Here is a 13,710-nt window from a genome sequence, read left to right as displayed (position 1 = left end):
GAACATTTTGGGTCAGTTGATTACATCAGTGCTTAAACTGCTATAAGATATACCAGTAAAAAGGGCATTATGTGGGAACTGTCTGGAAAGCACTTGGAAGTAACTGCATAGAGATTTCTGCATTGAGTTAGTTGTATGTGTACTGGAAATGTGCTATTCTTTTAGTTCCTCCACTGCTACTTAATCTAGAGGCATGTAAGCAAATACATTGGCTATAGCATGCATGTGTATTGGGATGTCCATTTTGGTTTTTTGAATATACCTGAATGACTGAAAAAAGCCCTATATAAATATATTTTGATGGTCTTCTTCAATATAATTTTAAACTTTTATCTGTGTCTGGGAAATCTGTGTGTATACCAAGAATATCTTCAAATGTATACATCCTTCCTGTTTTTTACTTCAAGGTGAATGGTTTTCAGTCTCCCATTTTTTTTACACTCACTTGTATTCTGAATTTGGTGGCTCTGTGTTCATCATTACTATTTAGTTATGGTTCCTTAAGTTCCCATCTGTAGGCCACTTTTTATATCTGTTACCTTTCCAAGTGAAGAAGAGGAAATAAAACATGTTTGTCCTTCAAAAACTAAGCTGAGCTGTCTTTCATGTTCTGGAGAGACCTTGTATGTTCCCACCAGTGTTCTCTAGCTGCTCTAGAAACAAAATGTTGCCAAGGAGCTACCTAAATAGTCATGCAGTTTTCTTTTACTTAATATATCTAAACACATTTAAGTAAATATTGGCAAATAATTACTCCAGCAGCAAAGACAGCTAACCCCAAAGACATTAAACTAGTCACATTTTTGAAATGAGAAGATTGTGGTGTGCCTGTCTGGAAATACAATAGCATTGATTAGTTTAAGGTGTTGGCCTTGGAAAAATATCAATGTTTTTTGTCAGTAGTGCTTATGTTTGTGGAAATAAGCAATTAAAGCTCATTTTCAAGGCAAGTAATGACCTAAGAATCAAGAAAGGTGCAGTTTCTTAAGGATCATTCCTCAGTTTTAAATTAACTTCTGAAGTAGATGTTAATCACCTATAATAAGAACTGGCAGGAGAAGGAATGAGAACTCATTACCAGTAGCTGTGTTATTTTATAGTGAATGGCAGCAGGTACTTAAGGGACAGGGACAAGATTCCACAGGTGACAGATGTGGAATTTTCACACATGACTGTGAAAATGATCCTTCTTACTTTGAGTAAACCACCTGTAAAAGCATGCTGTGAAATATCATGATATATATATTCCATACATGCTTCAGTAATTTTCCCCATGGGCACAGAGGTGGCTTATCTGTTAATCATATGGGCTGCCAGGTATTTTACCACAATACAGTGCTTGCTTTCTGGGGAGTGGCTCAGACAAATGTGTGTGTGGACAGTGGCTGGGGGGAGAAAAATATGTCTGTTTATGTGCTGTTGAAGTAGACCTGCCGTTGGTCCTAATTTATTTTTTAAGAAAATCTCTTTAAATCTGATGTGTGTTTTGCTTCCTGTTTGTACTGTATTCGTTTAAATAGGGAGGAGTACTTCTGCTGTAAGTTTTCTTATTTACCTTGCTACAGTCAGTGTAGAAATTGATCTGGGAGAGAGAACTTCAGATAAAATTTTTACTTTAAGGCATATGAGTAACAGAGTATAATTTTCAACTTTAGTGAAAATGGCCAGGGGATGGTGCTGAAGACCCTTCACAAAGAAGTCAAGTATCTATATGTACAAGCCTGCCTCTTGTACATTTAAGTTTGTACCTGGATGATTGTCTGCAGTCAGAACATAAGCCAGGTCTCTAAGTAAGAATGAGTTAAGATTAAGCAATAAACCTGAATGTTCCCTTTGATCTCCAAACCGAACAGCTTTTCTGAAATGTCAGGTTAGGCCTCCTCAACTGCACAGGGCATCCAGATATTTCATTTTCTTTCACTAGGTCTTGGCATCTGTCTTCTAGGAATCCAGAGGGAAAATTCTCAGTTGCTCTGCATTTCCTTTCATGCAGCCTGCTTGTGGGCGTGACTATATGAAGATGTGTAAGCAGGAGTGATATAAATAATATTTGTACTTATTAACATTGGTAAGATCTTAGGCAGTGTATTGTCTGGCATGGGGCATTGCATTATCACTATATAAACAGCTTTATAGGGAAAATGCTTTGTAATCTGTACGGTTGTAGTACTTGAGCTGTTCAGTGGGAAAGCAATCAGTTTTTTTTAAGCTGGAGAAAACAGAACTGAGGAAGGACATGATAATTGCCTTCTGATATGCAAAAGTCTGTTGCAGAGAAAATAGTTTTCTAAGTCCAGTGGCAGGATAGGAAAGCGAGCACTTTAACCAAAGTAAATTTAGCTTAGAAATTAGCAAGATTCTTAATGGCAGTGATATTTCAACCCTGTTGTAGATTCCTGGAGTAACTGTCACATTGCCATTGCAGAACTTTAGAACAGGATGGAGCTGCGCATTTGTTGTTTGGGAAGGTTTAAGTAAAGTTGTAGTAAGGGAATAGCCTATAAAATGTTCTGAGGTCCCTTCTAAGCTACATTTTCTGTGATTTATACTCTTCTGCTGATACTTGGCATATTACAGGACTGTTGATTTCAATAATATGACCTGTTTGATAGAAAAATACAAGATTAGAAATAATTTCCATGTATGTAACATGATTTGCACTCAGGTACCCAAATGTGTCACCATGATCTTACTTCCTGAACACAAAGTTTTTAAATCTACTTCCTGGTAGTGGAGAAAAGCAGCATGGCTGGACAGAGTTGGAGGCAGAAGTTGTATTCCTATTTACTAAAATTCTCTCATGTGCCTTCCTTTTCTTGGGACATGTCTTCACTGTGAAATGTGATAAGCTTTTAAACAGAGATAGTTTAGAAACTGATTTTTAATAGGTAAGAGACACGACACAGGGAAAGGTAAGGTTATGCTGTGGGTCACCTCCACTAGGACAAGGACAAGTGGGTGATTAGACAACCATGCAGTTGGCTGATTTCCTTGCTGCTAGGAGCAAGGAAGGACCTCGGGCACCATGGTGAGCAACTAGAGTCCCCAAGAGAACTAGTATGGCCTTTTTAAATACTAAATGCACTGCAATATTAATTCTGTCCAGGAGAGGGTAGTGCTGGCACTTAAATGTTTCTTCTGTTGCTTAACTGTTAGTGTTTTTATATAATACATTATTTTACAAATCTGCGTGAGATCATTAATTCATTTGGTTTAAAGCTGTGCTGCCATTTGTTGTGTGAGATTCTTGGCAGCAGGTATTATTCTGTACAGATTGTGGGCAGATAGGGATATATATGTTTGGGTATGCAGTTTTAAACAGTGTTTGGAACTGCACTCATACTTACACCTTTTAACATTAAAATATCTTCGGTATCAATATTGTATTTTCAAAAGGTTTGAATATATTTTCCTCATATGAGTAAATATATATGTTGAAGAAGCTTACAGGGGTAACCAGGTTGGGCCCAAACCTGTTCTGCATGGAAAAGGGAAAAAAGTCCTCTGCTTTTACCATCATGGCTTTTCTTCTGTCTGTGAACAGGCTGTTTTCCTCTATGCAGGCCACATAAAAGGTGTGTTAATGAGAATCTTTATATGCATATATATATATAAATGATATTTAAAAAAACCCTCTATCTTTTGTCCAGCCCAGACTGGTGTATCTAAAAGGATAATGGCTTTGAGTTTGAAGCAATCAATGATTCTGTGATTCTAATTGAAGCTGCCTTACTGTGATTCTGTGCAAGTCAATTAACTTCTGTCCTAAAAGAGTGAGTTCTTCTTACTAGCCCAGAAGGACATTAATGGGACAGATGAATGCTTGTTGTGTATTTGGAGTGCTTTGTGATGTATTTGCAGTCGAGGTTGTAAATCTTCAGGCAGTAGTGGTAACATCTAAGGTGATGGGACCAGGGCTTTGGCAGTGATTCCAGCAATAAAGTGCTAATCCTTTTTGCTTGCCCTGTCAGTTAAATAGCTCTTTTGTAGAGCTTTACTGTGAATTAGATCCTGCTTTTGTGTTTTTGCTTTTTGTTTTTTTTTTTTTCCTTTTTTCATAATGATTTGTGGAGTGTGGTAGTTTGTGTTTGGTGTTTTGCTGTGGGGTTTTGTGGGTTTGTTTGTTTGTTTTTTAATCCAGGTTTGTTTCTTGACCTGGTTCACGGTGCTGTATTCCTGAGCAGCGATGACAGCATAACTGAAATGGCAGCATTTTGGACTATGAGATGTGGTAGGGGTAAGAAAAGGGGAGGGACCTCCTTTTGTCCATTCCCGTATAAAGACCCTGTGATGTCAGGCCACTGCTTGACTAGTAGAGAGTCATTGATTACAACAGGTCTTTCCTCTTGTCTTCAAACTCTGTATCCCAAGAGCACCTTAATCGGTGGATAGAGGACAGTCACATTTAGTTGGTAGCTCTGATATTTGAGGCTTTCTGGGTGCCGACAGTATGGTGGGTTGCTGCGTGACATGGTATCAGAGAGAATTCAGCAACATCTTGGGGACACTGACTGGAGGTTTGTGAAAATGCTTCATGCTTCTAAAATTTTCAAGGTTGGTCTTCTTTCTAAGCAATTTCCCACTTGCAGTACTTGCTGTTAATTTTATACACACACTTGTGCTGCACTTGAACCATAAGATCCTTTTCTCTAGTGTGTCTTGGAAATGTTTTGGCAGTCTTTGCTTAAGCCTTGGAGATTAGGCAGTTGTCAGTTTTTGTTTTGCCTGTCTCAAGATCTGATACCTAGGGGTGAAGTCATCCTGCAGATGATTACTCAATTTCCATCACCTAACCCTACAGCATCCATTCAATTTTAATCAAAAAGTAGTGCTGTACAACACTGTTTATGATTTTTTTTTCCCAGCATGGGGAACACAGCTCCTTAAGCCTCACATGAGATGTTTACATACAGATCTTTTTTCTTATTACAGCTTTGCATTTTGTCCCCAGACACCCTATTATCTACTGTGCTTTGGATCATGAAGATTAGCTGGCTGCTTCTGTAGTTTTGTCAGTTCCATTTCTTAATTAGCTACCTGAGGGAGGTTTTTAACTAACTTGGAATACTACCTCTAAGTTGAAGGATGGGCTCTTTGCTCTCAGAATATAACTATTGCTTATTCTTTTTTTTAACTCCTTTTCCTACCGTCTCCTCATCCGTCCTCCCTATTAAGGACAAAATTTACAAATATTTCTTCTGAAATATTTAATTACAGTAAAAGAATGACTTAAAAATGCTGATCACCGAACTGTTTGAGCTGCCCTTGCTCACTCACTGAAATAAAACTGAAAAGATGAAGGGAAGTGGTAACTGCTGCCATTTTTTATCAGTTACTTCTCCTTTTCTACAAGGCAGATTTTAGACTTCAGAGGATATGGTTGCTAAGAGGTTTGGAAAAGAGAAGGGTTGATATTATGATCTGCTGAAAGCTGCTTTTATGCTCTCTTTCACAGTTTAATCCCTCTGATATATGCTGTTTGCTTTGTGACCATATTTCCCTTTAACATTTAAGTGGTTCATTACATATTGTCAGATTTTTGGCTTTTGGGCAAATGCTGAAAACAAGTATCTCAGCCTCCAAATTAACAGCAATACTTACCATTTATGGAATGCGTGAAATTCCTAAAAACCCTGTCTTACTTGGTTGAATTCTTATATGATTATGCTTGATTTTTTTGTTGTTGTTTTTTGTTGGGTTTTTTTTTCAGAGTGTTTAAATCAATTTGCAGACAATTAATGTAATTTTCTCTTGCTCTGCTGTTTGCTTTTTGTCTGACAAGAAAGTAGGTGAATACTTCCAGTCAGCAAAATGGAAATAATCTGAAATATGGAGCAATGGTATGAACAGTTGAGGTTAATTTGTAAATTGTTATTTTGAGTCCTTAATATACGCTTCGTATTTGTAATTTTATTATAAGATTACAGTTAAGTTTTCTGTTCTAGCAGTTAAGTTTATGCTCTCAACTAATAGATCTAGGTGTTTTTTTCTGCTTTGTGCTTTGAAATAAATCTTGGAATTGGAATAGGGTGGGCCCGTTTTATTCTGCAAACCTTATTTTCAGGCAGAGTAATTATTTGTTTTTTAATCTGTTGAATGACAAAAAATTGCACTATGAAGTCAGTTAAGATCTACACACAAATTGTTTCATCAGCAGGGCAATGTAACCATCTCTTGAGTTTTTTTAAGAAATAGCAAGTTCGTTAACAAGCAGCAGTGGTGCTTCTTACTTAGGAGTTAATGGTAATGAGTGGCTGCTTCCTTTGTATTTTGTTAATTGAACTGTTACTGGGAAACTATCATGAGTGTAAGAATTAAGACAGCAAAAGAAGTGCCAGTCCTGTTTAATAATTAAACTTCTTAATGGTGTGAACTCTCACCTAGGTTTTATATTCCAAACTTAGCTTTAAACTCTGAATGTCCTTATTCAGATAGCTTGGTAGTTGTCCAAAGGACTAGGTGTCCTCATTTGTTCTTTTCTTTTATAAGACATTGTAATAGATGGCCAAGTGGTTAATGATCAACATATTTCTGTGTATTGTGGACCACAGGTATAAAGTGAAGTGCATGTTGTTTTTGTGGTTGTTTTTTTTTTCTACAGGATTTTTAAGTCCAGCTGAAGAAAGTATTAGTGCTCCTGGAGGACAACTCTTAATCCCTTAATTTTTGGATGATCTGGTGTCTGTTAGTACACTGGCAATTGCATATTTCAGACACAGTTATTCAGTACCATGCTTGTAGTGTGTCCCTGCAGAGTCCTTGGGTATGGATCAACAGGATATGCAGTATACCACATTCTAGGAGTGCAGAGAACATGTTTTGAATGGACTACTTTTTTATTTTGAATGAGTTCTGCTGTTAAGAATGTGTAACTTAAATGTAGTTAAGTAATTTGTTTGTATAATTAACACACTTTAAAAAAGATTATGATCTTGATATGCTTGAGTGCTGGCAGCTGTCTTTATCAATAACTTTTGCTGAAGTTGGTGGGAGGCAAACTTTGCATTGCAGGATAGCACTGGGTACTTCTTCTCACCCAGACCTTAGCCAGATCTCACTTTTGCAGTCATTTCATTGGAGATAAAGCAGGCCACTCCAGATAGAAAAGACCTCTTATGAAGCCCGTTAGCTTCAGGAGATGCTGTATTGGGTTATGCCTGACATTAAGCTAGGCTTGTGCAAGTCCACGTTTTTTTCAAAAATTACTACTGCTTAACTGTAATATGTTTGTTATGTCCATTTCTGCCATAAATTTCTACAAATTTCTGTCCCCCGTTGTTAATTTGACTGAAGCGTGTATGGGTAGTGCGCTTTGCTTTTCAATAGAAACCATTCCTTCTAAAATTAGTTATTACATACAGTTGTAATAATTTAGCTTACTGTCCATCAAAAGGACTTATAAAGTCCCCTTGTTATGTGAATGCTGAATCAGTTGCTAAGAATTAGCAGAATTATTTTTTTTTCTCTAGATAATGTAAGCAGCATAATGATAAAGGTTTAGTGAGTAGGGACTTTCTGCTTTCTTGCAAACTTTCTTGTTGGTAGGGAGGTTGAACTGTTATAAAAGGTATCTCCCATCTCCTCCTCCTGGCATAAGTTACATAGGCATTTAACTTTTTAGAATAAGGAGCAACCTTTCCAATTTATGTTTATGGTTTACAACTTTTGGGAAAGACCCTGAAAGTGCATTCCAGGTCTCGTGGGCTGATTCACACTCAGCATGAAGTTGTTCCACTATTAGCAGTATTTTCAGTGAGGCCAGAACTGACTGCTTGGCACATGTGTAAAAGGTGGAATTGCTTACATTTCTGTCCTTTTCTTAAGGCACTAATACTCCATCATTTAAATATCTTAACCTGTTTTGTCCATTTTGAATGGTACTCCTATTCACCCTAGTCCTAAAGGCCTATATGTTTGGAGAGTTGATTTAGTACTACTTCTTAGCACTTCTGTCAACTTTCTCTGCCTGTTATTTGAAAAACATGAAGATATGCCATAGTTTGTTAATCTTGTTTCTTCTTCAGGGTACCTGTGTGATTGTATTGTATGTTAAACTGATGGCTGGGAACTTGGATAAAATTAGAGGATTATGTGTGAATACATTCTTCTGAGTTATCATTTAGCAATGTAAGTGTTGCTGTTTATTGTTTTACAGCATACCTAAGTGATAGCAGTTTTTCTGTTATATTGGAAAAAACTCCACCTTGTTTGGGAAGAATAATTTTGTGATACAAGCTTTTGAACTCAGTTCACTTACAAGAAAGTTTTGCAAGAAAGATTAAAAAGAGTTTTAACTGAACAGTGTAAAAAAAGATGAGGAAAAATAGTGATGGTTGTACTCTGGAACATATTGTATATGCATCATAAATTTGTAATAAGATACATTACTTCATATTTTGAGTGTGTGATGTACTGATAATTATCTGAAATGAGAAGGCTAGAAGGAGTTGGAAAATAACAGGGAAGATAATGAACCAAGTCTTATCTGAAGTTAGCAGGCAAAATTATGGCTTAATTAAAATTCCACCATACATGCAAAAAAAAAAACCCCAAACAACACCACACATAACAAACAAAAATATTCTGCAAGCAATGATAAAGGTAACCAATTATTTACTGTTTTTGTAGTGTTAAAGTATTTCACCAAGGTAAATTGCAGTTAAAAGTAATGTGATTAATGTTGAAAATGGAAATACATGAAGATGCATTTATACAAGTGCAAGACTAAATATTTTACATAACTGTATTTCAATGAGAAGATAATACAGTAAGTGCACACTTGGTAACACTAAGCAGGCAAAACTTAACGTTAGTTCCATATGCTGTTGTATAGTTCATGCATGGATCTCTCCCAGAGTAAAGAGGCTGTTCCAAATAATTCTTGCTGGGATGAAAAACAAGATGGGTTGCTGGTAAGGGTGTCAGCATAGATGGGGGTCAGTTATAGACATTACTTACTGTAATTTGTGATTGCCGTGGGAGAGGAGTGGCTGTTGGTGTGATAGTAATACTGCTGGTGATTTTATTGGTGGACTTATTGGGAAGGCCATTAGCTAGTGCTGGAGTTCTATTGTCTTGCACTGGATTACTAGGGCTGATAGGCTTGGAATTGGTGAGAGCTTGGACGTAAGGACTTCCTAAATGGATGTGGATTTTGTTATCCTCAGTAGTTATTACACTTGATCCTGTACTGTTAGATCTCTGAAACTGCCATGATGACTGCCTTTCTGGGGATACTCTAAAAATAGTGTGCTTGGTTCCCATTTCTAAAGGCTCTGCGGAGAGTATTTGTTCCTGAGAACTTGAACTTTGTAAAGCCAAAGGAGACATTGTTCTTTCAGGAGTTAAAGAACCACATGATTCAGGAGTTTGAGATCTTGCAAAAGTAGCCATAGTAATAGGAGAAATTACTTGCTCTGTGCTCACGTAATCTTCTGCTGCTTTTGATTTTACAGGTGTTAAGGAGGCGTTTTGAATAATGGTTATTCTTTGCTTTGGAGTGCCACAGTTGGGTATAACTGCTGTGCTTGTGTAGGAGTGAGGACTTTCAGTAGTAGGACTAGTTATTTCAAGTGTTGCTGTGTTCTGTCCATGATCTGGAGTTACCTTTATATGAAGAGGTTGGCCTGGTGTATGGCTTAGCACTAGGTCTCCAGACTGTGCACAGTTTCCATTTTGTTTTGTATGAATCTTTCCGTTTTGAGGATGACTCTCTTTGGCCTTCATCCAAGGTATCCATAATTTTTTGTTCACGGCATTTGCAATGGATGAGTTCCTTTTGAAAGACACTGTGTGTTCTTCCTCATTGTTGTCTTTATCCTCATTATCGTTGTTTTCTTGCAGCTGCCCATTTGTGACTGTTCTCTCTAAAGGCATCAGGGTTTTGTAATCAGGCAGTTCATTGTGTGCTGGATCTGTCTGGACTTCTTTAGAAAAAAGTTGCAAGTCTGAAATTCTCCTTCCATTGAGACCGGGCAGGAAGTTGTTGCTGAAGCGTCTGTACCTCTCCAGTTCTTTTGTGAGGCTTTCAATTTCTCTTGCTAACTCCCTGTTCTTGTTTTCTTGCTGGAGGAGTTTCTTTTGTAAGACTGTATGATCACCTCGGAGGTGACAGATTAGGTCTTCTGTTGCCATGTATTCATGAAGTTTTTCTTTCAGTGCATCTACTTCTCTGGAAAGATGACTTGATTTAGCTTCCTCCTCTTTGAGCTTCTTAAAAAGGCGCTGCTCTTGATTGGACTCTGACTTTTCTGTTAATTTATATCTAGCCATTTCCATTTTCACATCCTCCAGCTCTTCTGATAGGAGCTTGGCTCTGTCCCGTTCGTTGATATATCTTCGTTCAAGAGATTCAAATTCATCTTCAGTTTTCATAAGATCATCTTCTATGGCCTTCATTTCTTGCAGCTTCTGCTTAAGCCTCTCAACTTCTTGAGAAAGCTCTTTGATTTTGTTGTTTTCCTGCTGCAGGGAGGTGCTGGATTTGGTACTCTCCTTATGTTTATTTTTAAGCTCTTTTTCAACACCTTCCAATGACTGAAGTCTTTTTCTTAGAATATTCACTTTGGAAACAAGATCACTTCCTTTCTCCTCTTCAGCTTTCAGTTTGTTTTTCAGTTCATCTCTTTCTTTTATAACACTGGACACTTTTTCCTCTGCATCAGATTTTGATTTCAGTGCTTTCTTACTTTCCTCAATTAGTTTTTCTGTAACTGACATCACTTTATTTTGTTCTACCTGAAGCTGAGAAGTTGTGGCTTGCAGCTTTTCCTCTGTTTGCTTTATTTTTTCACCCATAGTTTTTCTTTCATCCACAAGCATCACTGTTAGACTCTTCAGCTTTGTTAAATCTTCTTTAAGTGTAAACTCAGTTTTTTCTAACTTACTTTCAATTGCTTCAAGCTCACCAACTCTAGCTTTTAAGCCATCCAGCTCATGGGACAGCTGCTTCGTTAACATCTTTTCTCTCTCTAGGTTGCATTTCAGGGAGTAACATTCCTGTTTATTCTTGTTGAAAGCATCTTCTAATTTCTCCAGCTCCATAATTCTTTTGTTAAGTTTGTCAACTTCCCCTTTAAGGTTCTTGCTCTGTGACGATTCTTTTTCTAACTTTCTATTAAGTTCTCTGCACTGATCTTCCATTTTTATGAGCTCTTCATCTTTTCCTTCCATCTCTAGCAGTCGTTTCCGTAGTTCTTCTACTTCAGTCATAAGCATGGAATTCCCATACTCCCCCTTATTTATCTTATCCCTTAGGTCTTGCAGTTCTTCTTCTGCTTTTCGTAAAGATTTATTGGTCTCTTCCAGGTCATCAATTTGTCGGCTGAGAGCAGTTAGTTTTAACCGAAGTTGACGATTTTGACTGTCTTCATTGGTTAGTTTGGCCATCATCGCTTCTTGGTCTTGGGAAATCTTACTGCTTTGGGCTTGAAGTTCAGCCTTCAGCCTATTGGCTCTTAGTTCTTCTTCTTGAACTTTTGCTTCAGCAAATGACAGCTTCTCATGTGCTTCTTCTGCAGAAGTGGTTAATTCTTTAATTTTTTTACTTTGTTGATTCAACTGCTCAGTAAGTCTTTGCTGTTCATCCACCACCATTAAAGTAAAGGATTTCAGTTTAGTCAGTTCTTCTTTCAGTTTAGCTATTTTCTTGTTGTCTTCCTTCTCTCTTTTTGCCTGATATGCTGTTTCTTGTTCAAGAAGCTTTTTCAATCTGTGGGAGGAAATAATATTGTATTTTGTAGCCATTTTAATGGGCATTTAAAAACACACTTGAAATATTATGACATCTCTTCCAGATGTGCATGAACATCCACTTGAACTCATAACTACAAGCAGAACTCTCATTGTAGCATTGTGGGAAAGTGTTCGCAGACCTATTTTTCTATTCCGAAGTTCTGTTGTAATGGACACTTCAATATGATCACTTAGACTTAACTTCAATAATTATGCATCTTTGTTTACATTTTAAGCTTTTGACAGGTATCAGTGGAACAAAATTTATTGGTATTCTGCACTGGAACAATACAGATCTTGGCTGTTGGCTGAGGCTAGGTATGTGCATGCAGGTGTTTTATTTAAGAAATGTGATTATCATAGTGGTTGAGAAATTAAATCAGTACAGCCCTCAAGGGCAGGTATAATTTACAGCATCATAAACCTCCTAATAACCTCAAGTTGCTTATAAACCATCCTGATGTTTTATGATTAAACCTTGTGGATGTTAAAGTATGTGAAGGAAATGTAGCCATGCCAGGCAGTTAGTCAGGCTGGCTGGTATCAATTTCTAAGCAGTACATCAGAGTAAAACTGCAGGTAAGTCAGTTCTCAGTAGAAATGTAGGCCTTGTGGCCTTGTATCTCACACACACACACAGGTACACTCAGCAGATAAACAGGTATTCAGGTTGTGCCTTTTAAACTTGAGAAAGCCCAAATGTCTTACTGTCTTTCAGGCTTGGATTCAGTCCTGTATCCAAAACATGAAGATGCACCTGGGTGCAGCCTTGCTTGTACATGATGCTTGAATGTTTTCCTAATGGTTTTCCAAAATTAATTATACAAGTTTATATTAGTACTCAGTCTTACCCAAGATGCAACATACTTAATTTGTTAATACCTCAAATTATTAGGTTCTTTTATAACCTTTTCTTTCTCGGGGAGATGCTTGTAGAGTTGGTCTGAGGTATGATTAGGTTTGGCAAGTATATTTGCCTCCTTTCAATTAGATTATGCCCACCTAAATGTATATTCTGGTATTAAAGACACATCTGAAAGGTGTTGAAGTAAAGTTTGAAGTAATGAAGTATTAGAATTTTTATGTTTCACTGTTATACATATGTGTCCAGTTGTATGTGGATCACATGAGGGAACTCTTGCATCTCAGGATTGTACTTGCACAAAATTACTGCTTCAGGGCTCATTAGAGGTCTGTTTTTTTGGGTTTTTTTTTTTTTTCCTCGTAAAATACGATGACTCTCTATAAGTTTCTGCTTGAACATACGATTCCTGTTCTATATTTGTCTCTGTTCACTATTGTGATGCCCATGTCCAAGTGTTGCGTCTTTGCAGCTTCCTAGTGACAAGTTCCTATTGCAGCCATCCTTAATGGTCCCTGCCATTATACATTATACAACTGCCTATCAGAGTTGTCTGATTTAATGATGGTATTGTATAGAAGTCTATGACTACAAAAATTCTGACATCATCTTTACCTTTCCCACTGTTTTTATTTTAGTACTTAAGTTGCACGATCTTGAATGTAATAAAATGCTTAATATGAGAGATTGACAGAATGGGAAGTAGCAGTAAACAGAGTTGATATCAAAGACTTAAAGCAGCATCACACTCTTTACAACAGTCAGTTACAATAATGGGGAAACCAGATGTGAAATAATAGAAGTGGAGAAGGAGAAGTTTGCAAAATGAGCTTGAAGGAATGTGGCTGGTTGGCAGAACAATAACTGGGGAGAAGACTGCACTGTCTTCAAAGGCTGCTTTTTACTGTATTTTTGGCACATAAACTTTTGTCTGCTTTTCAGGGCTACTTTCAGTTTGAGTTCTTTTTAGTGTAAGAAATTTCTCTTCCCTCCCCACCCTTGTCTCTAAATGCTTGAGTAGTGAAGTTCAGTTGATGATTTACTGTTGCCATAGATATAAAACCATAACAGAAACATAACTAACAATTTCATTTGGAATGAACTCATATTTTTTC

The 13,710-nt window shown here is 37.2% G+C and overlaps 2 protein-coding genes across 3 annotated transcripts in view; one reads left to right on the top strand and one right to left on the bottom strand.

Moving 5' to 3' along the window:
* Positions 1–13,710, top strand: part of CMSS1 (cms1 ribosomal small subunit homolog) — a 238,089-nt gene that overhangs the window by 7,153 nt on the left and 217,226 nt on the right. The window lies entirely within an intron of this gene.
* FILIP1L (filamin A interacting protein 1 like) overlaps positions 1–13,710 on the bottom strand; it is a 31,800-nt gene that overhangs the window by 3,496 nt on the left and 14,594 nt on the right. Inside the window, exon 1 of one of the 2 annotated variants that reach the window (XM_031051243.2) lies at positions 8,959–11,706. In XM_031051243.2, the coding sequence (XP_030907103.2) occupies positions 8,959–11,595 (2,637 nt within the window). In that variant the 5' untranslated portion in view covers positions 11,596–11,706. Of the gene's footprint in view, positions 1–8,327; positions 11,711–13,710 lie in introns of those variants that run through there. The other variant, XM_031051242.2, reaches the window with a different exon arrangement.

The sequence above is a fragment of the Melopsittacus undulatus genome, chromosome 2, assembly GCF_012275295.1.
Source record: "Melopsittacus undulatus isolate bMelUnd1 chromosome 2, bMelUnd1.mat.Z, whole genome shotgun sequence".
Taxonomy (NCBI): Eukaryota; Metazoa; Chordata; class Aves; order Psittaciformes; family Psittaculidae; genus Melopsittacus; species Melopsittacus undulatus.
The sequence above is the reverse complement of the archived record's forward strand: the minus strand, read 5'-3'. Positions and strand labels throughout refer to the sequence as shown.